Below are 27,403 nucleotides of genomic sequence, written 5' to 3' on the forward strand. Positions count from 1 at the left end.
AACTTTGAAGAAGTACATAGAATTCAAAACTTTACACATAGCGAATATATACGAATATAAGAAAGAGTTTTCAAAAATTCGAAAGACAACTCTACAAACATTTCTAAATAGAATATATTTTATTTTACGTTTCTGTTTATATAAAAACCTAAGTAATTAATACAAAACAAGACGAAAAAAAAAAAACAGAATATTTTTAAGCATACACATACATATATAATCCTCATCAACATTATCATCATCATCAGCATTTCCATCATTATAAATTTTACTTTTAATTTGAAATCTGCTTGCGTGTTTAGTAATATAGTACTAATTAGTAATGTATGTATATATAATATATAATATATATAGTATATATATAATATATATATACTATATAAATGTGTGGGTGTGTGTGTGCTTGTGTGTAATATTGAAAATATTTGCCATTTGTTTGTTTTCTTCTCTCAAATATCAATTTTAACCTTGCAATAAGCGGGGCACAGGGCAATCTATGTATTCATGTATAGGTAAAGCATATAGTTTATACTATAAATATATGTATGTATGTAAACGAGTAGACGAGCAAAAGCAGCAGCTAAAAGCCTTGATGGGGGAAGTGTGCCTGGACTAGGACCAGCAACAGGATCAGTGTTGAACACTTGTCTACGCATGTATACATTCTGTATATATATATATAGTTATATATGTGTGTGTATATGTATGTGTCTGTATGTGTGTGTGTGTGTTGGCTCGCTATTGAGCACTGCTTTCAGCTAACAAATCGCCTGCAGCACAAACAACGCAATTCCTTTTTGCCAGCTATGCGCCTGTTATATACAATCATCAGCCAGGTTGTGTAGGTTGTGTGTGTTCTTGTTCTTGTTGTTGGTTGTGTGTGAGCATTTGAAGCATATAGCATATATAGAGTTATACATATGTAAATATTTGATTGCTTGTGCTATCCATTCATGGTGTCTAATCCTTTTTGATGCGCGCCTGGAGGAAGCAGTAGAGTATGCCCGCCTGGGCCATCACATCGACGGTGCTCGCTGCCAAAGGATCCTTTTGTTTGACCTGCGTCTGGCCAGGACGAAGTAGTGTGGGCCCAAATACCATGGCCAAATTGTGCAGCGACATTTTGTTATCCGCCTCCTTCTCGTGCACCCTGTGGAGCATTAGGATAACATTATTGATAAATCTGAAACATATCCATAGAGTGTTCTCTCTCTCTCTCACCTGATCAGATGATCCAGTATCAGATTGATTGAGGCTTTGTTAGCCGGCGGCAGCTCCTCAAATATCTTGAGCAGCTCGTTGATGCGTGTGGCTTCGTTGTTGTTTGTTAATTTGCTGAATGTTTCGAAGAAGCGTGGATAGAGCAGATCCGTGAACAGCGCCTCCGGCAGCTCACGCAAGAATGTCTTCAGTATGCCTGTCACCGAGTGGATGTCCACCTCTCGCAGCAGCTGCTCTGCCTCGTATGCGTCTGCGTAAATTGTGACATATGAATCGCTATGCATGCTTACGGACATTTCTAGCTGCTGACTTACCCGACTCGAACGCCTTCTTCAGCTTGGCCAAGTCGGAGGCAGAGCCACTGACGCGATAGCACCCAACCTCCAGCATTCCACGTCGCTCCACTTCCCGAATGCAGGCACTGATTATGAACGGAATGTCGCGTTTCTCGCGCCTGCAGAAGGGAAAATTCAACATGAAAATGAGAATCATATAAAGCTTTGCAGCTGATCCATTCTTAGCTAAGATTTGTGGAGATGGGAAATCAAAATCTATGTCTATAACTCGATACCTCTCGCCTTATCAGCTTAAGCGATAAATGCAACATTTTCTTAACTATATTTCCATCCTCTCACTTCTTCCCTACCCCTCCCACCCAGTCTCTCCTTTACTTGACAGTGAAACTTACTTTAATACTTGACTCATTTTGGCACCAAAGAGCGCGCCTGGCTTGTTGCTGCCGCGGCATTGCTCGCCGGGCACGAAACGGAAGGTGGCGGTCAGCTCCAGGGTTTCGCTCAGCTTGAGGTTGCGCGTCTGCGTCGTCTCCGTCAGCCAGCTGCGGCTCAGCTGTGGCACAGCAAAACGAAGGAGGAGGAGAAGAAGAAAAGGACATTCAATTATACAGTAAATGCCAATGCCTCTGCTTAGCTCACCTTGAGTATGTATTTGGCACGAAGCAGTGGCCGCTCCTTTTCCTCGTAGAGCAGCACACGCACATTCTGGCTGCCCTCCAGTTCGAGCATGAAACTCTCGTTCCACATCGGCGTCTGACTGCGACAGATCTTGGTGGTTGCCTTGCGGAAGTAATGGCCATACGAGTCCACTTCGATGCATATGTACAGATCGGTCGGCTGCTCGAGGCCCTGCAGTCCCTGCACGCCCATATGCAGATCGCCGACGAGCAGACTCTCATCGTTCGTGTTGCGCATCAGATAGGAGCCCATTTCAGTCTTCATGCCCTTCTGCATGGCCACAATGAAGGCGGTCACCTCCAGCGAGTTGATCGTATTGGCTCCAGGCAGAGTACACTTTTGCTAAAGTTGCAATGGGCGAGAAAGAGTGAGAGAAGGAAAAAGGTTAATATGGGATAAAGATAGAGATCTACACTAGATCGTAGATTCTTTTCATAATCAGCTATCAACTTTCTCTAGTGAAACTAATTTCTCATTAAAATACGCTCTATTGAGAGAGAGAGAGAGAGAGAGAGAGAGAGAGAGAGAGAGAGACAGAGAGTGCTCTCACCTTGAGCGACATTATCGAGTCTATCCACTGAGTGCGCTCGAAGTCGGAGCTGAGGAAGAAGGTAATTGTCTTATTGTTGGCCTTGTTGCCCAGCCGCAGCACCAAGTTGGGCGTGGCCAGCACCAGCTGTGACTCCAGATCGGCCAGTTTGCGGCGATATTTGTCGCCGGTGCGCACGCCGTTCGCTTCGAGCGTTAGCTGATCGCGCACCGATCGCAAATTGCGCTTCACTTGCGATATGTTCGCGGGACTAGATTCCTTGAGGTCCGCACTCGTGTCGGACTCCTCGTACACGGTGACATCCTTGAGCGGTATATACCATTTGAGCTCGTAGTCGATGCGATCCCGGCCCAGCGCCTTGTACTTGGCACACGCAATCACATCGTTGAAGAGGAACAAATGCCGCAGCTTGCGATGCCCGTCGACCAGCTCCACAATGAACGAATTGCGCACCATGCGACGCAGATTGCGATTCGATTCGGTGGGCAAGCGCTGATTGACCACATTGAATTGATTGAGGAACATTTGAATGATCTTCTGGGCCTGTCGCAGCGGCTGGTGATCCGGATGATTTGGCGGCGTCTCGCGCAACAGATCATTGAAGACGAGCGCATTGATTTGCACTCGGGCCACCGGCTTATGCAGCAGATCCTCCAGCGTCAGCGACTGTTCCGTCTGCAGATTCACCACAATTGTGGAGACGATCTTCTTGAATTGCGGATTGTTGGCGCTGCACTTCTTCACCGTGTCGATCGCCTGGCCATAGTTGTGCAGGAATGCGCTATACAGATCGAACATGTCAGCCAGACGCTTGAAGGGCTCCCCGATCAGCACATCGCCGCCCTCATGCGCCACAATTGTCTTCAGATCGCTCAGAAAGGCGGTGTGCACATCGTACAGCTCGTCGATTTTAAAGAAAATCGTATTCTCCTCCTCCTCCTTGATCACAGGCTGTGATGTGCCCAGCGTGGCGTGTATAGCGCGCTTATACTGCGGGGAGAAACGGGAAGCGATTAGCTGCTATATGTGGTTTATGATATAGTATATGTATATGGGACACTCACCTGTAACATCTTATTCAGGCATTCCACATAGATCGTCTCGCTGTGTATGATGGAGCTCAGTATGGAGCGGATCTTGGCGCCACGCGCATTGCCCGATAACTAGAGGAATACAGATGGAGACTTATTAATACATATATCTCTCGATTCCGTGCGGGCTACAACTGTGATTGTGTCATCTACAAAATGATTGCATGAAGGGCTTAATCTATGCATGTGCTTTAGCTATAACCCTTGCACCAGTAATTATAAACAAGAAACTGTATACAAATATGGAGAGAGAGAGAGAGATATGTACAGCTAATGCATATGACTTGAATCGGATGTATTTATATACATAAATCATGTTCTGTTTTGATTTGCTTTGTGGAAGAGTCTGCTCAAAAAGTAGCGCGACTTTTGAATTCGTATACTCGATTTTTGATTTTATACGGTGTTGTATTGGGACTCACATCCCTCACTTATGCCTAGTAATCCCATCCATTTTGAATGTTCCAAATTTTCATGTTTGACAGCTGTGTTCTGGCTCCTCTTCCATTTTTGGCTTTTAGAATAATCAATAACGTCATCCCAGTATTCCGCAGAGCCTTTGCGACTTCTTAGAAAGACGATTTTATGATAGCTGAGCTAGAAATGGAGGCATTGCTGTAGCAGCTAAACACGATCACAGATCGAGGCGTGGAAGTGAGTAATCTCTGATGGAGATTACGTTGAAACACAAAGTCAAAATTCGTGATACTCTTTGAACAGAACTCGTATATAAAGAGGGGGAGAGAGAGAGGGAGAAGTATATATGTACATACAGCTAAAACATATAAATTATGTTGGATATATATACATACATATATATTATAATACATACACATACATATTATATACATATATTATGTTTTGTACTTTATATTATAAAGTTATATATGCATGACATAGACAGAGACAAGTAGCGAGAGAGAGAGCGAGAGCGAGGACGAGATAGAGTGTAGGATTTATAATACAAATGCACTATGCAACAACAATATATCGGTTTACGACTATATATAACATACATATTAATAGATGCCTAGACATTTTTTGCCAATATTATTAACAGAGAGATATATGATACACATAAGTAAGTAAAGTAAATAGATTTTCTACATACAAGTCAGAGAAATTCACTATTAAAAGATAAATATTCAAAAATATTCAGGTAAACATTCTGTTGCATAGTGCCCATACATATAGATGTATATGGATGTCTATATATATATATATATATGGATGGTTGGGTGTGGGTATATGTATAGTATATGTTGTGTATACGATTTTGGTAACGGTAAATTGAACATAAAACAAAAGGAATACAACGACAACAAGAACGAAAAGGAAAAACATTGAACAAGCGCATTCCAAAACAACAACAAAACGAAGCAAATATATTTATAGATCTATACATACATATATACATATGGTATATATACATATGTATAGAATATATGTACAAAGGATTATATATACATATATTTATATATATGATATACAGATGTCATATAAAAAAAAAAAAAAAAACTAGGCTAAGCCTAGAATCAAGCGGATTTTTTCCGGTACTCACGAGTATCGCCGAAACTAAGTTCTGTTCACAAAAATCAAAAAAATTTAAAAATCAAAAATTAAAACACAAAAAAAATTGTTTGAAGATCAAAAAGAAAGAAAGAAAAAGAAATCGAAAATTCGTGGTTAGTAAATATTTAAATATTAGTTATACGCTTACAATAGATATTATTCATATTATTATTATAATTATTATTGTTATTAATATTTGTATTATTGTTTTAGATAAATATAGTATAATTGGCGCAAAGCTCTTAAGCATTCTGAACAAAAATAATCGTAGGCTCTTGAGCAAATTAAAATGGCAAGTTTTTTTTTTTATTCTTATAAATAGCTGATTATAGATTTTATAGTGCCCTGAGATATGATCAAATCTATAGATCTTTTAAATCATGATCTAGATCAAATGTGTAATATTTTTATGTGATATGATCGCTCGTATAATGAGATCTGTAAGCCTTACGAGTCATAAAAGCTAGACAAGATCAACTAAGCCCACAAAAACCGTAAGATTTATAGAAACTATAGTCTGTCAGATCTTAAACAGCTATATGAAGTGAGATAAGATTTTTCTTTCTTTTATGAGATATACTACATCAATACAGCCTGTAAGATCTGTAAAAACAAAAATATCTAACAGACCTATCAGATTTGTAAGAGTTATGCGGCCTAACTGATGAGATCAATAGATCTATAATATATATCTGATATATCTAAAATATTTATGAGCTTAAAAGGGTCATTTTCTTTTATTCACTTTCAAATTGAAAAACAATGAATTCTTTCGTTTTCCCAGCTTGCTCAAATCGGCGTCTTTGAATGAATGATTGATGATTGACTGATGGACACCATAGAAAACAAATTTACCTGTGGGCGTATGACTAGAAATAAGAAATGGGAAACTTCATTCAAATTCCCAAAAATCTCAAATTGACTTAACATTTCGAAGGCTTTTCAATTTTTTTTGTTTAGCTCAAATTACAAGCATAATGATTCACGTTTATTGTAAAACTTTCCGCCAAGTTCTGTGGCGACAGCTTCTAAAAACTTCAGGCCTCAACGCAAACTGACTGGAAATGCTCAACTAAAACGAATCCCCTAAGGAACGAAGATGTTCTATTTCCATTCAGTTGATGTGATTTCCAAGGGAACTTGAAAAGCTCGAAATGAATCGATCGACGCAGCTGACGCATGCAATTTGGAAGCAATTAGTCAAGTGAACATGCGCCCAGCACAGGTGTGGGCAGAATGGTCGAGATTCGATTATGGCTTAGTCATGTCAACCGAAATGCTTGCATCAGCGGCAATCGGATTGCAATTAGACAAAAGCAATTAGCTGTTGGCTGTGGATTTCCTAGTCGTATATCTTAGGCTCTATCATAGACCTAGTCTTAGTCAAGTAAGTGGGCCAAGTAGGCCAGCCAACGAACCTTGCGTAGGGCGCCCGGGGTCTGTGATGTGGATGTGCTGCTGTGCTGTTGCTCGTCATGCGAGATGGTTCGTAGTATGGGCGGACCCTCGTATTCGCCATCGCTGTCCAGTGAACTGGAGCGCGTCTCGTTGCTCTGGCTGATGGTGGGGAGAGACGAAGTGAGTTAAGATGAGGTCGATCGATGCACTGCACTATTCCATTTGACACTTACATAAAATAATCAATGTTCACATAGTTGGACGTACGGCCTGGAGATTCGGGATCCGTTACGCTCGTCTGACTGCTCAACTGGGCCATGGGCAAGGTGCTGCCTGGCGTGGACAGATCGTCGCGACTAGACGAGGAGCCGGTGCGGCCAGGCTTTATGAACACGTACTCCCCATCGCCATTGTCCAGCGGCACGCTGTCATAATAGGGCTCATTGTCCGTCTGCTGGGCCGCCTTGGCGCTGTCCGAGCTGAGCGAAGACACCGACTCATAGCTCTTGATCTGAGCAAGGAAGAAGAGAATGAGCTGGGGACCAGTTGGAATTTAGTGTTAAGCTCTTACCGCCTCCGATATGCCTTGTGATGCGAGCGACTCCTTGGAGCCGACGCTGCGCTGCGCACTGGCCGGCATCTCAGCATCGCTGGCCTGCAGTGAGACGCGCGACTTCTTCTCCAGGCTGCTCGTCGAGCTGCTGTCCGCTGCCGCCAGCTTGGCCGTCTTGTTGAGGCTGCCCGTTGGCGAGGCGCCGACGGCACCCGCTGCCGTACTGCGGCCGGCTGGTGTCAGGGCACGTCCCGGCGTGGATGCAGTGCGTCCCAAGCTGCCACCATTGCTGTTGCTGTTGCTGTTGCTATTGCTATTGCCGTTGCTGTTGGCTTCGCTGCGCTTTGCTCCATGCTCGAGACTGTCCGTCTTGCCAACCATTTTGCGGCCCAGCTCCTCCATCAGCTCGGGCGTGTTCGCCAGCTTGCTTAGCTCTGGCGTTGTCTTTCGATTCGCTGCATACTTCGACTCTAGATTCTCCGATGACTTCTGTCGCAATATATCCGATGGCTTTATATTCCGCTCCAGCGAGCTGGCCGGACTCTCGCCGGAGCTGCTGCTCGGCAACGGCATTGCACTGCCCGCATAGGGCGTCTCACGCTTTGGCGACGATGACAACAGCTGCTGTTGCTGCTGCTGCTGCTGCTGGCTGGGAATGGTGGGCGGCTCGACGCGTCGTATGTTCTTTGGCGGCGGTCTGCAATGGGATGGGATGTGAGTGAGACGCCATAGTGTATGGCCAGCAGTAACTATACTACTATATGCTCCATAGCTGAACTGAACCAGTCGATTAGTAAAGCCCCAAGGTTTCCTTTCACTTATCATTTGCCCTTCCTTTGACTTATCATTTGTCTAGCACTCGAATTATATTATGAAAACATTTATCATATTGTTTATACAAATACATATTTCTGATCAGCATGGGTGGGGCATTTACTACAGACCTATAGGTCTTTCCATTTATCTATCTACCTTATCTAACAATTTAGTTTGGAGTCACAACTCGGCAATTTTTAATGTGGAATCAATCAAATTATATCTTAAAATCAGCTTTCATCAAGTAACAAAGTAAAGGGTATTTATAGACGTATTATACAATATTTGTATGTTCCAATACACGGAAACAATCTAACGATTTAGTCAGATTAGATTTGACCAAGTTAAGAGACAGACATTCCAGATATTTTTAGTCCGATTTGTTGAGCAAACAAATTTAATTAACATACAAGATAACAAGTCCTAAAACTCGAGATACTACTTGGGGTAATTTTAGTAAAGAAATTAAAGACAAGAAAAGCTAATATTGAATTCGCCAAGAGTTTGGTTCAGACCCTTAAGAATATTTACTATAGGGTATATAGAGTCTACAAATTTTTCCCTATTCAAATTTAAATGCATTCCCCAATGGTAATCCCATACTCACCTGGGTGGCATTTTCTTTTTGGCGTCCAGATGTGCGGCATACGATGAGGCGGACATGGCGGGCGATGTCATTGATGGCGACAATGGCGGTGCCGTCGCCTCCGCTCCAGCGGCCTTGCTGCGCTCCGGATAGCGTCCGAATGTGGATGGCGGCGTGGGCGCGTTGTCATTGAGCCCCAACGCCGAGGCGGCATCATCGTGATCTTTGTCCTTGGCCTCCTTCACCTCGATGACGGTGACGAACTGCGATGTGCGCGACGGCCTCACTTTCTGCTCCACATGTATCCCGCTCGCCTCCGCCTGGCCAGTTGTCTCCTGCTGCTTGCTGTTGCTGTTGCTGCTGTCGTTTGGCCTTTGTTGTTCGTTGGCTTTCTGAGTGCCGCTGCCAATGGAGGCCGCCAGCTCGGTGATGCACTGCTGCAGCGCTCCATTGGCATCCTTCTCATTGCCGCTGTCTTTTTTATCCTCGCGCTCGAAGCTGTGCTCCGTGAGACTGCGCTTGCCCGTCGGCGGCGCCGAGTTCAATCCACCCCCGCCCTCATTCTGTGTGTGTGTGTATTTGTTGTCGGTGCTCAACGAGAGCCGGTCCTTGTCCTTGTCCTTGTTAGCCGATGACGCAGACGATGCCTCACGCAGATTCAAACTAGACTTCTGTAATAGAAACAGAGTGAGTGAGAGAGAGAGAGAGAGAGAGAGAGAGAGAGAGAGAGAGAGAGATAAGAGTGTGGATTAGTTTGAAGGTAGATGAATGGATTTGAAGGTCTATCTCTTGAGATTCTTAAGACCCCGTTCAGACATATGGGATGAGTACCCATTTAAACATTGCTACAATGTACATGAGTCTATATATTGAGCTGAGTCTATATAATTTTTAATATATATTTATATTAATATAGATAGAAAACCAATTATATATATGCATATCGTTCTGAACATAGGATCAGGCGTTCATTTACAACAACATTCATAAAAACGAACTAGAATTTCAATTAAAATTTCCCTCGAATGAGTCCAAAGATAAACTAACCGAAACTAAATACAGCATTTGGATATTATAATGCGCCCTATGAGTTGTAACGGCACTTTTAATGACAGCCCAGTGAACACAGATGTGTTGGCCAACTTAGTCAGCAAAAGGCGAATAGAAATGCCCACAACATGTGGCTCTGCGTAAATTAATTGACGTGAATGGCAAAGTGGGAGCTGAGTAAGACGTAACAATTAAAGTGCTGATTAGATTAAAGTGAATAACGTAAGCTAGGGGGACTAGAAGAGTAGACAAAGAGCTAAGTTACTAACTTTGTTTACTACCCGAAATGGAAGCAATCCCCTAATTAACTAACAAACTGTGAATTTAATAAATCCCTGTAATCTAGAGAGCACTGTACTCAGTCAACGCCCAATTGAACTGGTTCAAATGTCAACAGGCCCAACTCATTCAAATTGCATGCAAGAAAAGTTCACAGATCCTCTCTCCCTTTTTCTCTCAGTCACTCACTCTGCAGAAACTGCAAAGCTCTCTCCAGGTAAGCAAGTTGAATGCAACGCCCTACGCCCACGCATCAAAGCTAGCAGCTCTTTAAAGATTTAACAGTTAGATTCAATGTACTCCAAAAGTCAACAGGTTCAACTGAATCAAGTTCATATTGCAAGAGCTACAAGATCCACTATCTCTCTCCCACTTTATCAAATGGCAAAGAACTCGCCAGAAACTGAAAGCTTTTCGGAGCATTGAATGCCACGCCCCAACCTTACCCCGACCCCTTTAACACGCCCACGCCCTGGTCATTTGCTCAGGCAGAGCACGTAACGCATTTCTCTAACACGTTGAGCGGTTCCATTAAAAGCGACAACAACAACAAGTGGCAGAAGCAAACAACAAAACAGAAACAGAAAGAGAAAGAGAAAGAAAAAGAAGCAGAAAAAGTCAGACAAATAAGCCAAACTTTGCGTGGAACGTGTGCGTGTATCGGAGCATATACAGACATACATACAGACATTTATATGTACATGCATATGTACGCTGTACATATTTTACGCCTTTTTTTGCCAAAATTGTTTTTGGCAGCGAAAAAAAGTGAAAACTATTAAGATAAAAATTAAAAAGAGAGCAACTTTTTATTTTTTTTTTTATTATTATTATTTTTTTTTTTTTTTGTTGAATAAAGAAAATTGGCAGCAAAAATTGTATTTGTTGAGCTTATTTATTTGAAGTGTGTGTCTGTGTGTTTGAGTGTGAGAGAGACGCGCTCGACGTAAAGCGTGCGCCTGTGCATGTGTGTGTCTGTTTCGGGGGTGGGCATGGGCCAAGCAGCAGCCGGCAACAGCTGTACGTGTGCATGTGTGTGTGTTTAAATGTGTCCAAGCGAAGCGAAGAAGAAAGCGTGCAATAAAAGTTGACGGCGAAGGTCGTACACACACGCGCCACAGACACAGACGCACGCACACATGCACCCATGCACAATCCACACGCACTTGGCGGCAGCAAATTCATGCGAGATGTTTGAGAGCTGAGCTCAGCTTTTGGCTGCACTCTTTCTCTCTCTTTCTCTCTTTCTATCTATCTCTTTGCCCCTGGGGCATTCGTGTGCGCCATGACGATACAATTATTTAGCATATTTTCATTCAGCCAACACACACACATAGACATACGCGCACACTTAGTTCAACAAAATGTTATGAATGTGAATCATGTTTGGCGGCGCCAAACTCCAAAACAACAACAGAAAACAATCATCCGCATTTAATTGTTGTTTTAAAAGTTTTCCGAGAAAAGTACATTTTAAGTGGTTAATAGAAATGTTCAAATCCACAAATATTTATGCGAATGTGCATAATATGCATATACATATGAACAGTATGACGAAAATCTATTTTTAGGCATTCATATTTATCGCATGTTATTAATATTTACTTTTACTTATAATTAATTTTGTTTTGTTTACACCTGTTCTTAACTAGAACTAAACTGCTTTAAATTAGGACGCAATGTTTAGATTGCAGATAAATATTCTCAATAGTAAGCATGCCACACATATTCTTGCGATACAAAAACATTGAAACCACTGTCAATTGTTTAGATTTTCTTTTAGACAGATCCCGTTAGACGTGTGCTAAAGTGCCTATCCCTCTCTCTCGTATGTACGTTTGCATTTGCATACACAGATTCACATACACTTGCATATGCACACATATATATCTACATACTTATGTTAAATCGTGTTCACTTCTCTGTAACAGTAGGTTTTACAGCAACTTAGCGGGCATTTAACAGATATGTATCTGTTTGTTACAGTTTTTGTTCTATATTATCAATCAATTAAGAAAAGAATTGCTATGCAATTTGTTGTTTTTAGTATGACAAGCATTAATACATCATTGCACATGAAGTATTTGCTTCCTATATAAAAATGTAATACATGCATATATTCGATTTTTCGAATAGCTACACATGTAGTTGCTATTTTATTTTTTACTTGAACGAGAGATAAAAATAGTTTTGCTAATCAAAAGTTTCTAATCAAATATTTCCATTAACCAAAACAGTAAACGCCACAAATGTTTTCCGTCTAAAATATGCTACAGTTAACTATTACCCTCTCCCTCTCTCTATCTATGACTCTTTCTCGCTCATTTTCTTCGAATTGCTTTTGCAGTGCACTTTACTAAGGTCTCTCGCCTTGGTTGAGGCGCTTTTACTGATACTACATACAGCTGCTTATCAATGCGAAGAATGGCGCAGAGATTTGGATTTGTAGGCGATGTCAACGTCGTTGCGGGCCTAAAGAGAACTGTGGAAGAAGGGCGCTGCGAACAAACAGATATGTATGCACATACACACATACATGCATATCAACATATGAATATGTGTGCGTGTGTTTTGAAGTGTTTCACTTTACGGTTTTTGCTTTACTCTCTTAACGGGTTCTTAGTTACTTAGCTACTTGATGCCAATAAAAATGTAATGCAAAGGGTATATTGATTCAACTGGTCTATGAGCATTCACTATATCTAGTTTGAAAATGTAATATTTTCATTTCCTCCAAAAGCATCGATATACATACATACATAACTTTACAATTTTTAAGATAAATAATTTCTGACACAAACTTGTAGTATGCCTGGCATTACAGGGTATTTTTTGGCTGCTCACTTTGAAAAATATCGTTTTTGTTTTTATTTCAAGTCTCATAATTTGCGCTTTTGTGTGAGTGCGATAAGTTTATTGATTTTAACTTGTGATAAATACAACAAATTCATTTTGCTTTGTTATTGCCGTAGACACGCACACACGCTCAATCACACATGTATAGTCATAGAATACGCACCCCTCTGGTCCATAATTTGAACTTCTCTTTGAAGGAAGACATGCTCCTTACAGCAGCGCCGTCAGCAGCAGCGCCGCTGTTTTCGCTTCTTCCACTCTCTTTCGCAAACAGACGCTCTCTTGCTCTCTGTTATTATTATTGTTGTTGTTGTCCAACCAACAACAGCAACGTTGGTGTCTAGCCCACGCAATTGCAGTTGCAAAAGCGAACGAAACGCAGCGACACGACGCGATACACGACACGACACGAGGGGAAGCAATTGATAGCCGAGCTCCGCCCTGCGGCTGGCTGGCTGGCTTCAACAACAACAACAACTGAAAATTTAAGGCTAAACGGCAACGGTGATTTCGACGACGACGGCGACGCTGACGGCGACGTAGACGTCGGCTTTGAAGTTGACCACGAAATTTGAGTCAACCGAGCACGTTAAAAAATATAATTAAAAAAAAAAAACAAGACAACACTCACACGCCCAAAATTACGGTTTAGGCCCAAAAAAAAAAAAAAAAAAAACACTCGCACTTTATACCGTTGGAATTATTACTTTTTGCTACGCTTTATTTACGTAATTTGTGCACTTTAAACTGTGCTTCACTGGAAATTGAGCTCTTTTTATAATGCAAATGCAGAGAGATTGCATGGAACTTCTTTCAGCTCAGCTCGGTTCAGTTCAGTTCAGTTCTTTGTTGCTTCACATGCGTAGCCCGCGTTGGCGGCGTTGATTTCGATTGGGTCTGTAGGGTGGAGTGTGGAGTATGCGGGTGTGCATATATGTGAGTGTGTGTGTGTATGTGTGTGTGGGAAGGGGTCTATACGCCACCTGGACGGATAGCTACAACATTGACCGCTTGACGTTGGGCCCGCTTTTGGATGTTGTTATTCACCGAAACTAGTGACTACTGCCGACTGGCGGCGACTCGCGGCTGCTCCGGGTGTCAGAATCAGTCGAAGTCAGCGACGACGACGACGACGACGCGCAAACCGAAAGAAATACAACAACAACAACAACAAGAAACAGCAGTTCACATACACTGACACAAACAACATGAATAGAATGGATGACTATGTGTGCGTAGATAACGGGCAAAATTAAAGATATTGAAGTGGTAGAACATACGAATGTACATACATATGTCTGTATATGTATTCAAACGAACGCACTGAATCGTCCGTACGGGGGACACGCACACTCTCTCAGACACAAAGAGAATGCATGTGGGCTAGTAGTGGTGGGGAGCTGGGAGGTTGCAGGAGCCGAATTTTAGGTGGGCAGCGTCATCAGCGGAAACTGTTGAATATCATTTGAAGATAACGGCATATGCAAAGTACATATATCCGCAGAATGAACTAGTTCCAGGTTAGGACAAAAAACAGTTGAAGTGGAGTTGGAAATCCAAACGAAATCCGCATCATTTGTGTGAGAACTAGTTCCCATTAGGTGCAAGCCTAGTTGACCTCAGACCCCCCATGCTCAACCCTAGCGGTTATGCAAGATACAAAACAATTAGTTCGGGTTTGTTCTAAAACTAGTTCACTACAGGCCACCGAAAGAACGTGTTCAGAGTCGGTCAAAAATTAGTTCATTTTAGCCACCAACAATTCAAAATTACAAAAGCTCATGTAAGAGAAAAAGGAACCAGTTCCGCCTAGGTGTTAATGAGCTAGCCAATTGCAATTACAGGGGCTTTCATGGGGTGACAATGGCTAAGTCAATACGATAGCGCTGCTCAACAGCTGCGCTAGCTAAACTGATAACGACTGATAAGGGGCGAACGGGCAATGAATGGCTGAGCACAGGGTGCCCAGACCACCCGGTCCCGCCCACATTCGCCATTTGCTGTGCGCCTGGTAAATGCTAACTGTTAACGCAATCAGCAGCCGCTTCTCTTGCCGCAAGATCAAACAACAATTACAGTATTGATAGCAATAACAATGCAAATATAAATAATAATACTAATAGTATTAATAAATAATAATAATAATAATATATATGCATATACATATACTGAATATATGTATATTTAAAGAGCTTTACAAATACTTACGTAGTCTTTGTCCACGCCAGCGCCTGGGCCTGCAGTTGCGCCATTGGCAGCGACGCTGCTGCTGCTGCTGGGCGATTGTTGCGATGCTGCCGGATTGTCGGTGGCTGATTCGAAGAGGGTTGTGGGATCACCGCCAGATTCACGATATTTCTCAACATCGGAGAGCAAACGTTCCAGATACTCGACATAGAGCGTCTCTTGTTCCAACTCTTTGCTTAAGTCTGTGATTTTTTGTTTATGCCGTTCAAGGCTGCCGCGCACATCCTGTTCCCAGTCGTCGGATAGGGAGCTTTGTGGAAACCGTTGCATCCACAAGCGTTGAAAATCATCGAAAACGCTCATTTTACAGCGTCGGCGGCCAGCAGCAGCTGCACCAGCTGTGTTCCCCCCTTGGTGATTGTTGTAACTGCTGCGGCGGCTGCTGCTGCTGCTGCTGCGCTGCCCACTTTGGTGAGAGCGAAAGCTTTGACTGCGGCTTAGAGCTTGAGCTTTTTATGTAAGAAGCGCCTGTTGTGCGTTACGTTACGTTGCGTTGCGTCGCCCTGGCCTGCCTGTAAAGGTGTGTGTTTGTGTATGTAAGTAAGGGAGTGAGCGAATGCATGTGTGCATGTCTCAATATATATGCATGTATGTGTGTGTGTGTGAGACTGCATGCAGGAGAGCAAATGCGCGCTCTCTCTGCATCCTGGATCAACAACAAAAACAACAGTAGCCGTAGTCAACGAATCATCAACGGCAACAACAACTACATCTCGACAGCGGCAGCAGCAACAACAACCACAATAGCAGCAGCGAGTGCATCACGACTTTTGAAAGGTTTTCAGTTTCAGTTTTGTGTTTCGGTTTCTGTTTTGTTCTTATGCTTTGCCTGTGCTGCTGCACTTGTATTGTAGTTGTGCATGTGTTTGCTTGTGTTTGGTTGCGTATTGCTGTTGTTGCTACTGCTACTGCTGCGCTGCCCTTTCTTATGCTTTCGTATGCTGTATCTGTGTGTAGCTGCAACGGGAGATACTGCATTTATTTTTTTTCTTCTTGCTTTTAGTTTTGGTCTTAGCCAAGGCCATTTAGTTGTTGTGCATCTCTAGTAGCTACGTTGGAGGCGCAGACGCATTCATTTTGTTCAGTTTTCACGCACACACAAACACACACATATGCAATTTTAGTGGCAGCGCCGCTCCTGCTGTTGTTGTTGTTGTGACTGCGCCCCTGCCCATGCCACAATCGCACTTACATATGCAGATCCTTTTTTGGGATCGACCGGCGCGCGGTTTAATTTTTATATTGTTTTATATGCCATTTCATTTTATATTATTTAATTCCAATTAGATTTCGCTTCGTAAAAAAAATAACTTCGCACACATATATAACCGACAACACATACGAGCAGATGAGAAGACATTTGCATATACATATGTATGCATTTGGATTAGGGATGTTAAAAGTACACCGATGTATCTAATACATATCGATAAGTATGCCTGACGATAAAATACCAAATTGGGCAAGTGTTTTCAAGCACTGTCTACGGCAATTGTATCGCTTACTTTTAGTTATTTTCGAAAATATTATTAAAATAAAATCTCTTGAATATTAAAAAATTTATATATTATAATTACTATTATATTATATATTATGCAAGCTAAATATAAATTAAAAACGTTGAATCTAAATGCTTTGATTTGTCAACAATAAAATAAGACGAGTAGCATCGAGCTGTGCAAATATCGAAAATATTTGTTTATTTTGCGAAAAGTATTTAATGTGGAAGCATGAATATAGATATTAGTTATTATATTTTCGATATTTAAGTAAAATTAATAATTTGAAGTATTAAGAAAGTACCTGATATCGTCTATTCTCATCGAAAATTTACATATATAATTATTATTATTAAATTTCGAATGTCCCTCGAAGCTACCGGTGGAACTTTGTAGTTATCGGTAATAAATAATCGTCACAGTTGACTAATCGACCTACGACCTACGTATTCAGTGCTGGCTAATGAAAATTGTTCTTGTTTCATGGTCTGCAATCGTTACAATTTAAATTAAACAACCGACTTCTTACAGGGAGACAATGAAATAAAAGAAAAACAACTTAATTAAAAACATATGCAGACAGCGTTCATAAATGAGAATGCTATCATCTGCAATTTTTGCCTAAAAATAGGGCACAAAACGAATGAGCTCAAGAAGCCAGCTGTCTTATCTACATACATAGCTATATGTATATATGTACATATATATTGTAATACTAATAGAATACCTACGATTAACGAATAATTTTAATAGCCAAATCAGAGTTGGCCTTAACTTTGGGCTTGTGTCTTATCGGCAAGCAGATAAGACAGACATCCATATATACCTCCCTCTATTCGGCATGGATTTGATTAGACACAAACATCTGGTATTTACGCATTCGTTGGCCAAAATTCTTTTGGTTGTTACCATTACTTAGTCAGTCTATGGCTTAAAAAATCTCGCAGTGACGAACTCAATTTATATATTTGGCTTTATATATTAGGCCCAAATATCTAACGGCATTTATCTCTTATCTTTACCGGATATTTATTCGAATATCACTCTTTCGGCCCATATATAAAGCCCATAACTGCCACTAGTTTCTCCTCATAAACTAAAGAACTTATTTGATTCAAGCGCATTTAAACAATTTATTTATTTTTTATTTCTTTTAAATAAATTAAGTAATATTTTAAGGGTAAAAAAATAAGAAAAAAAAAAATATATATAATAAATATAAACAAAATGTCGTAAGTGAAAATGCACAAATTTGGTGTAATTAAATCAAATTTAAGTGTGTGTGTGTGTTTCATATATTTATGTAGCGAAATATAGTGAAAATAAAGCTTCTATTGTATAGACTTATTCAGATATAACGAATGCTATCAGCGTTCAAATATTGGTGTCTTGCAAGCAATTCCGTAGATTCAATCTATTATGTATCATTTAAATGGATATATACATGTGTTTAACCTTTATTCTTATATAATAATAATATAATTCTTATAATTATATCATATCATATAAGTTGCGCACTATTATTATCATACATAGACAGTTCCATATACGCTCTCATTTTATGTAGATGTGATCGTCATATGATATACAGTTTGACACGAAAGTGTTTTCACATGGGGAAAAAAAAGCATTTTTGTTCTTTGACATTAAAAAAAACTGCTAAATGTGATATTTCTATTTTTTTTTTAAATTACATTATGTTTTTCAATTTGTTGTCTTACAAAAATAACTTTAAAAAAATTAAAAAACTATTAACATAGGCTTAAATAACAATAACAACATAAAAGATATTCAAATTCAACTGACACGAAAGTGTTTGCACACATGCTATTCTTTATTTCTTCTTACTGCTAAATTCGTATTTACCGTTGTTTTCGGCGATTTCAATGTGCACAGCTGTGGCTAATGCTATGTTCTGAACAATTTCGTCATATTTTGTAAGAATCGATTCATTCTTCAAAAAATTTAAACAAATTAAGAATGCCAGGGAAGCGATTGTCATTTGACATGATTCAATTGGTTTATTATAACCACTCCATAGGAAAATCAGTGGCGGAGATATCAGAAATGTTTATAATATCGAAGAGGACCATTTACAATATTTTAAGCCGCGCAGAAAACAATGAAACACTGGAGCCAAGACATTCAACTGGACGACCTCGGGCGTTAACAGATAGGGCCGAGCGTATTCTGGCCAGGAAAGTTAATGATAACCCAACAATTTCGACCAGAACGCTTGCCAGGGAGCTGCAGGAAGAATGTCGTATTGACATATCCCGCGAAAGTGTCCGCAGAGCCCTAAAAAGGAACGAGTTTGCATCCCGAGTTGCGCGGAAAAAACCATTGTTGTCGTCGAATCATGAGAAAAGACGTCTAACATTCGCCAGGTTGCATGTGGGACATGTGGATTCATATTGGGATGAAACCATATTTTGTGACGAGACGAAGATGATGTTGTATTACAACGATGGACCCAGCCGTGTTTGGAGAAAGCCGTTGAAAGCCCTTGAACGGAAAAATATAATTCCCACTATTAAGTTCGGAAAACTTTCAGTGATGGTCTGGGGGTGTATTTCTAGTAAAGGAGTTGGAGAATTGTGCTTTATCGAGAGTACAATGGATGCGAAACAGTATTTGGAGATTTTACGCACGAATCTAGTGTCCAGTGCCCGCAAGTTTGGATTTTTTAGGGATGGTAAACCAACATTTAGGTTTTACCAAGATAATGACCCCAAACACAAAGCTAACATAGTTAGGTGCTGGCTTCTCTACAATTGTGCAAAGGTGTTGGATACTCCTGCACAAAGTCCCGACCTTAATCCCATAGAGAATCTGTGGGCTGATCTCAAAAAAAGGACAGCCAAGCGACGTCCAACAAACAAAAGCGATTTGAAAGCCTGTATATTAGAGGAATGGGAGAAGACACCGGTGGAATATGTGCAAAAACTAATCAATTCCATGAGTAGACGGTTGGAAGCGGTCATTGAAGCCAATGGGGGTCATACTAAATACTAATTTTGATACTTAATATAATTAATAGTGCCTTATTTTGAATACTTTATTTTTGTGCAAACACTTTCGTGTCAGTTGAATTTGAATATCTTTTATGTTGTTATTGTTATTTAAGCCTATGTTAATAGTTTTTTAATTTTTTTAAAGTTATTTTTGTAAGACAACAAATTGAAAAACATAATGTAATTTAAAAAAAATTAGAAATATCATATTTAGTAGTTTTTTTTTAATGTCAAAGAACAAAATTGCTATTTTTTTCCCAAGTGAAAACACTTTCGTGTCAAACTGTATGTACATACTCCCAAGCATCCAATGTGTTGTATTCAATACTTCCGAATATCATAGGAGTATACTGCCATCATAACAGATTATAGACTAGTAGTGCGATTACCTATGTATCATGCAGATAGTATCCAAACTTGTATATGCTATATATCATATCATATATCACATTATATATTATAAATATTTCCATTTATGAGTTCTAAAAGTTAAGTACCAGTTCCATATGCCTGAACTCTTTACTCCCGATCATACCATATCGTGTCATATAGGTGAAACATATACTACTGGTATCATATCATGTGGTAACATATGATTATATCATATAAGTTGTTAGTAATATATCATATAATATTAGAGCATTTCTACCACAGCCATATCATACAACTAGAATCAAATATTTGGTACTTCATAAAAACTAGGATATCTTATGTTCCATCTCATATGTATATCGTATATTATCATATATGAGTATCTCATCGTGTAGTAGTGCAGCTATGGGGATTCATACTTCCAAACTTTCAAGAATATATCGTATTTAATTATGATCAGATCACAGTGCTATGTCCAATCTCTGATGTGCCATATCATAAGACCAGTTCCATATCTTTTATACGCATATCCTTAACTCGATCCCAAATTCTGGTTTGCCATTCGCTCAGGGATTGCTGCAGGAAATATGCCGTCGTTTGGATACTGCTGGTGCTGACGATTGTAGGACTCACGCTGGGCCTGATCTTTGGGCTGACCAACGAGACGGAGCGACGTCGTATTGGTGCCGTTGCCTCCAATGGCGTTGGCTGTGCCGAGATCGGTGGCACCATATTGGACGAGGGTGGCTCGGCAGCCGATGCAGCCATTGCCACAATGTTGTGCGAGGGCGTTGTGCTGCCGCACAGCATGGGCTTGGGTGGTGGCTTCACTGCCACCATTTACACCAAGGAAACCGGCCGCATGGAGGTGTTGATTGCGCTTGAAACGGCGCCAGCTGCAGCTACAGAAGACATGTTCGTTGGCCAGGAGAATATCAATGGGACAATAACGAGTGGTGTGCCCAGTGCGATCTACGGTTACTGGAAACTGCATCAAAAATATGGCAAGTTGCCCTGGGAGCATCTCTTTGAACCGACTATCGAAATGTGTCGTCGTGGTATTTTGGTCTCACGCCATTTGGCTGTCGCTTTGGCCAACAATGAGGAGCATATTCGCAATGAGATCTCTATGTCAGAGGTCTTTATTAATCCGGCTACTAATGATCCATATAAGGAGGGGGAGATCATGTACCGACATGTTTTGGCAAATACACTGGAAATTGTTGCTATAGAAGGGCCGGAGGTTATTTATCGCGGTGGTCGCATTGGCCGCATGCTCACCGAGGATATAAAGGCCACGGGTGGCATTATTACCGAACAAGATCTAAAAGATTACGAGTGAGTCCAATTTAAATTTTGTAGTCATTTAGAGAAGTCGACAAACGAAAACAACCTTTCAACGACTAACGACTGTTAACAAACGTTTAACAACACTATTGCTTATCGATGGCAAATGATTGAATTTGTGATGAAGCGCTGCCAGTTTACCGCGTCATTTTTGAATTGCTGTTAAGCAATTGTTATTAGAAAATGCAGCTAAATAATAATGTTATTAATTTAAGTATTCATATTTTATAATTAATATAAATATATTCTTAAGCGACAGCATTGTTGTGCGCCATTATTGATATTTGTAAACGAAAATAACATTTTCAATACGTTATTGCAATAATTAATCGATAAGCTTCAGATGTGGTGCTGCCAGACTGTCACATAGCTTTAAATTTTCAGTTATTTGTTATTTTCAGAATTGTTATAATTCAACTGATTAATATATATTTTCTTTCCACTAAAGTGTACGCTGGGAAAAACCTCTACGCGCTCGCATCAACAATGGCCATGAGTTGTTTACATCGCCATTGCCCAGCAGCGGAGCCGTATTAGCCTTTATCTTGAACGTCATGGAACCAATGTATGTGAGCAGCAGGGACAAGTATTGGCATCGTTTGATTGAGACGTATAAGCATGCGTTTGGGTATCGCACCAAATTGGGTGACATTCACTTTGAGCCCTCGGTGCGGGAGATCTACAAAGATCTAATCAATCCGAAATTTGCAGCCAAGATTCGTAAGCTCATCTTGGACGATCGAACGTTTGAAGATATCTCTTACTACGGAGCCAATTACAGCAATGTCGAAGATCATGGCACGGCTCACATTTCTGTGCTGGCGCCCAATGGAGATGCCATCTCGGTGACCAGCACAATTAACGGACCCTTTGGTGCCAAGGTGAGATCCCGTCAAACGGGCATCATACTGAACAATGAGATGGACAACTTCTCGAAGCCGGACGTAATGAGTGCCTTCAATATACCCGCCAGTCCGGCCAACTATATAAAGCCCGGCAAGCGTCCTATGTCCTCTATTTGCCCCAGCATCGTACTCGACGATGGCGGCAATGTGGCGCTGGTGGTGGGCGGTGCCGGTGCCTTCAAAATAACTACCTCAGTGGCACAAGCGATTCTCCACTATTTCGTACTGCGCGAGCCCATCCAGGAGGCGGTCAATAGCGGCCGGTTGCACCATCATCTGCTGCCCATGGTGATCGACGCGGAGCCGGAGGTGCCCAAACATACCATCAATTACTTGCTCAATCTCGGTCACAATGTCAACATTCTGACCAAGGATACAGCTTTGACAGCCATTGGCTACATGGAAGATGAGCCGGAGCCCGTTTGCGACCATCGGCGCATTGGTAGCGCCGTTGTCGTTGAGCTCACCAATGATAATTGAACCGAGATCTCAGCATAAAGCACACACACCTCTATTGTTATATCTCAGTTATCAACTATCTATTATTAATTACAGTTCGGAATAAATTTTAAAACCTTTGCTATTTATGCACTCATATCTGAAGTCATAGAGCTCTAGCTTAAATATTCACTGAGTTCCATGGGGTTGACGGAACTAATCTAAGAGTATTACAATAAAAAATTGATAAAGAAATGTTAGCGAATAGCAATTGAATGTGCAAGAAGAACGGACTGTGAAGGTAGAGTGTGCTAGTACTATAAGTGAGAGTGAGAGAGAAAACGAGCCTTTGGGAGGGATAGAGATAAAGAGTTAGAGAGAAATGTCTATATAGATAAAGTAAACTCTAACTATACACATAGAGGAAAAAGTTTGAGTCTATTGATATTATGAGAAACAACTTTGCAGTCGAGTACAATAAGATCGAGAGAGAGAGAGATAGAGAGACAGGGAACTAAAGAAAAGGAGCATACCAGAGATTGAGACTGATAATATATAGGTTCATAAATATAAACAAAAATCTAAATGTTATAAGTTTAAGATTTTTCTATTTACACCCGTTCAATACAGACCTACAAACGTAGTACTCTATTAGAAGACCAATCCTGAATAGTGTCAAAAAGTGTATGTAGGGAACGTATACTATGTATATGTGTATACGAAGAGCTTGAATTAAAGGCAGAGTTAAAATAATGTATCCAAAATGGATAAATAAAATTCTGTTTATTTTTTAAATTCATCATGTATATATATAATATATAGACGATAAATATATATACATATAGACTATATACTATATATATATACACGCACATATATTTTTAACAGAAATTGCATTAGCAAAATAGGTTTTCCATGATAGCGTGATACCATGATTCGTATATAGGAACAACTTACAGTTATATGTGTTGCAACGGGATTTATAAATGTATACAAAAAAAAAAAAAAAAAAAAACAAAAACAAACTGAGATATTCAATTGGATTGTAAGTGTACACTAAAATTGTGTTTGGCTTAGCAAAAATATGACATCAATATTTACATTCTAAATTCTTATTTCTTATCTATCCAATTTGCTATTTTTCACTTGTATATAAAATTTTGGTCTAGCACTTAACTACGGCACCGAATTAAGGTAACTAAGATTAAAACAAAAACGGGATGAGGTTATAACTCAAGAATTGATTAATTAAATTAAACAAGTTAACAAACTTAAAATTAAACCGACGCCAGCAATAAACAAAAATAAATGATTAACCCAAGTTTCGTCTCGGAGCAACAGTTCCAAGCTGAGCTGGGATTTTGAAGGCATGTCCAGGCTGGTGATGTGATGGCGTCGGCAATGTGTTGAGATGTGGCGCCTCCACAGTGGCAGGCGCAGAGCACAGTGTTCTTGAGTTCTTGTTAACTTGAGAGCTTGTGATTTTGTGATTTGTCTTTCTAGTCTTCGATGCGTGAGCCACGCTTTTTAGCCATCTTACGTTTCTTGTGTAAGGCCTCCATGCGCATATCTTCCAGATCCTCCTGTAAACCTGTAGCAAAAGAAACAGTTGAGTCTGTCTATCCACATGCCAACCACATACAACCATCAGTATACCTACCTAATTTCTTACTAATAAACTCCTCACGCTGCACTTGAGCAAAGCTGGACTCCATTTCAGCATCATCGTCGTCGAGGTCGCGATAGCGACGCTTGTCATAGCCAAATATGTCGCGAATATGCGACGATATATCCTCGGTGCAGTCCCCATCGTCGATAAAGTCATCCAATTCGGAATCATATTCTGAATCATCATCATCATAATCGTAAATGCGACCTAAATGCGAAAATTATATGTTTATCATTCATATGCATTATAAATATGCCGAGATCATAGTTTACGAATCTGACTTGTATATATATACTTACTCTTATACTAATCTTATTTAGTATAAGTAGTATACAATACTTAAACAACTGTTTTAAAGCAAAGGTCAAAAATAGCTTAGGAGCTACGAAAAAAAGAAGAATAAGAATAAATATAAATATTCTTTGAATTATATATATATAAATTGAAGTAGACTTAACATGCAATACAACTATATTGTCTTAAAAAAAAAAAAAAAAAAAAAAAAAAAATTAACAATTTTGAGCGTTTCTTTAAAACGAAAATGTTCTCATTGGATTTATCACATATTGAATATTCATTGAAATATGCTCTCTTAAAGCTTACTTAAATTAAAATAAAATAAATAAATACTGGCTTGGGTAAATTAATTACACTTACGTTTGTTGCCGGTTTCCATTGGCTTGCGTCCTGCTGTCGGTGGTGGACGACGGCCAGCCGCTGTAGCTCCTCCGCCACCTGCTCCAGTGGCTCCTCCCGATCCAATAGGTTTACGTTGAGCTGCGCGCTGCATATCCGGCGGTGGAAATGCACGAGTTTTGGAAACATCACGAGTTTTGGATGCATCACGAGTTTTGGATGCATCACGAGCTTTGGATGCAGTACGAGATTTGGATGCATCGAATAAGTCACGATTCCTGGGTTGATCACGACGCGATCCTTCACGACCCTTGGATATATCCCGTGGCGGAAATTCACGAGTTTTGGATAAGTCACGTGGTGGAAATTCACGGGTCTTGGATAGATCACGTCGTGCCACTTCACGAGAGCGGGATAGATCACGTGGCGGAAATTCACGTGTTACTCCACTCTTAATTGCAGCAGCATAAGGATTGCGAGATGGAGCAGTTGCATTGCCCTTGGCAATAGTCGGAGAAGCTGAAGCAGCAGCACCTGCTGTTGCTGCACGCTTGGCAGCATTGTTGTTGTTGGTGCCATTTGTTGCCTTTGCATTGGCGCTGGGCGCTCGCCTCTTGAGGCTATCACTAGATTGCTTGACTTTGGACTCAGCTGGAGTAGCTGCACCAGCAGCATCACCAGCAGCTGTAGGTGCTTTATTCAGCTTTGGTATACGTCCATTGAGCGTCATGCGACCTGGTTGGTTGGCGACGCCATTCTCTTTGCGCTGCTCCTTGGCCTTGGCTTCCAATTCACGCTGGCGATCGCGCTGGGCGCGCTGCTCCTTATACTTTTGACGTTCCTCAAGCTCGCGCTTTTCGCGAGCGGACAGCAGACGCTCCGGCTCCTTCTTCTCCGGAATGGCAATGTTGACCGGCTCGTGCTGCTTCTGCTCGGCCAGACGCAGCAAAGCCTGAAAATCCATAGGTGGTGGCTGTGGGGGTCGCTTGACCTTGGGCTTCTTTTGCTCCTCCTCGCGCTTCTTGCGTTCCTCTTCACGGCGTTCGGCCTCCGGATCATAGAGCTTCTTGTCCCCAGTATTTTGAGCGCGCACCGCCGACGGGTCCCTCTCACGGCGAGGAGTAGCATTGCTGTTGCGTTGGCGTGTATGAGATTTGGCTTCCTCGCGTTCGCGTGTGATGGCCGCCTTGACGCGCTCCTTGGTGCCAGACAGATCGCGCACAGATTGTGGACGGCTGGGCGCAAAGCCCTTGTCCTCCTGCACGTCCTTCACCTTCTCAATGTATTTCTGATAGAAGGCATTGGCCTCTGTCGACACATAGCCATAATCATCGCCCTCCGTCTGATCAGCACCGTTCAGTGCCGAATTATCACAGTCCTTAGCATCCTCTAGCACCGATTTGTTGGCTGATTTGGTGACTTTCAGCATTTTACGTATTTTGTTTTTTGACTTCTCGTCACGCATGGCCAGCAAATTGTTCAGCTTCTCGCGATCCTGTCGCTTGCGTTCCATCTCCTCAGCTTCGCGTTTCTTTAGAAATTTTTGTATATTGGTGGACAGCTGTTTGCTTTCCTTGCTCTCCTTTTTAGGGGGAGCATATTTAGTGCTATAAAATTTTCCCTGTTGGAAAAAATAATAAAAGCAACCGTTACCGTTAGCCACTGTCAATGGGTGAGATTATCTAGTCCACTACCCACGAAAAGCATAAGATCTTATTTATGTGTTTTTTTTTTTGGGTCATTGATGACCCAATTGTATGATCGAAATGCATTTTGAGAATGTAAACATATTGCAACAGTTCGCCGTGGTAGTTGCACCTTCTTGTTCATATGTAGCTGTGTGTTGTTTACTGTTTACTGGCTCTTATGATTATTAGATATCTGCATCTTAGCCGTACCTTAAGTTTCTAAAAATTTATAGCGAAAGCGTTTATAAACTCACCTCTTCTTTAGTGGCTGCATCGTTGTTCTTCTTGGCAAAGTGCAACAGTGCACCGAAATCCATAGTGGGTTTTATATTTTATTAAATTTTCGACTATTTTTTGTTGATTTGCTTTTCAAAAGAATGAAAATCGTTTGAATTATAATTCTTTGTTCGAGACGTGTGTCGTTGTCAGCTGAAAACTCTAGAAAGACTAAGGGATAGTGATGTGACGAGCGACGACACTTGATGTCGATGAATCACAACAAGTATTTGACAAGTAATAGTGTTAAAAATATCGATAATCGGTAGTGTTGAGAGTGTTGCGGAATATTAAGTCGATACACCTTGTACTTGCACAATCGTACAGTGTTTGCAAACTATCATTTTAGTGAGAATGATTACACTA

At 40.9% G+C, this 27,403-nt stretch overlaps 3 protein-coding genes across 6 annotated transcripts; 1 reads left to right on the forward strand and 2 right to left on the reverse strand.

The window, feature by feature from the left end:
* Positions 1–96: 96 nt before the first annotated feature.
* Positions 97–16,594, reverse strand: RhoGAP1A (Rho GTPase activating protein at 1A). Of its 3 annotated transcripts, XM_089473694.1 has the most exons (14): positions 16,386–16,592; positions 15,155–15,705; positions 8,783–9,432; positions 7,378–8,056; positions 7,040–7,317; positions 6,827–6,965; positions 5,398–5,418; positions 3,810–3,908; positions 2,746–3,735; positions 2,157–2,537; positions 1,910–2,070; positions 1,536–1,675; positions 1,222–1,471; positions 97–1,150 (listed from the first exon to the last, which is right to left on the reverse strand). In XM_089473694.1, the coding sequence occupies exons 2-14, from the start codon at positions 15,494–15,496 to the stop codon at positions 961–963; spliced, it is 4,320 nt and encodes a 1,439-aa protein (XP_089329820.1). In that variant the 5' UTR covers positions 15,497–15,705; positions 16,386–16,592; the 3' UTR covers positions 97–960. The 3 variants fall into 3 exon arrangements, with proteins under 3 accessions (XP_089329820.1, XP_017870338.1, XP_089329821.1); XM_018014849.2 differs by lacking the exon at positions 5,398–5,418; XM_089473695.1 differs by lacking the exons at positions 97–1,150; positions 1,222–1,471; positions 1,536–1,675; positions 5,398–5,418 and having other exon boundaries at positions 1,906–2,070; positions 16,386–16,594.
* A 962-nt stretch (positions 16,595–17,556) lies between these two features.
* Positions 17,557–23,793, forward strand: LOC108618357 (scoloptoxin SSD14). The gene is made up of 3 exons (XM_089474514.1): positions 17,557–17,924; positions 20,649–21,416; positions 21,874–23,793. Exons 1-3 carry the CDS (start codon positions 17,920–17,922, stop codon positions 22,808–22,810), a joined length of 1,710 nt encoding a protein of 569 aa, XP_089330640.1. The 5' UTR covers positions 17,557–17,919; the 3' UTR covers positions 22,811–23,793.
* LOC108620179 (protein SPT2 homolog) lies at positions 23,513–27,231 on the reverse strand. Of its 2 annotated transcripts, XM_089474512.1 has the most exons (5): positions 27,016–27,231; positions 25,095–26,694; positions 24,737–24,819; positions 24,429–24,644; positions 23,513–24,359 (listed from the first exon to the last, which is right to left on the reverse strand). In XM_089474512.1, exons 1-4 carry the CDS (start codon positions 27,076–27,078, stop codon positions 24,429–24,431), a joined length of 1,962 nt encoding a protein of 653 aa, XP_089330638.1. In that variant the 5' UTR covers positions 27,079–27,231; the 3' UTR covers positions 23,513–24,359. The 2 variants fall into 2 exon arrangements, with proteins under 2 accessions (XP_089330638.1, XP_017872568.1); XM_018017079.2 differs by lacking the exon at positions 24,737–24,819 and having other exon boundaries at positions 27,016–27,230.
* Positions 27,232–27,403: the final 172 nt, after the last annotated feature.

This window comes from Drosophila arizonae, chromosome X (assembly GCF_054131065.1).
Source record: "Drosophila arizonae isolate 15081-1271.41 chromosome X, UAZ_ARI_1.0, whole genome shotgun sequence".
In the NCBI taxonomy this organism is placed as follows: domain Eukaryota; kingdom Metazoa; phylum Arthropoda; class Insecta; order Diptera; family Drosophilidae; genus Drosophila; species Drosophila arizonae.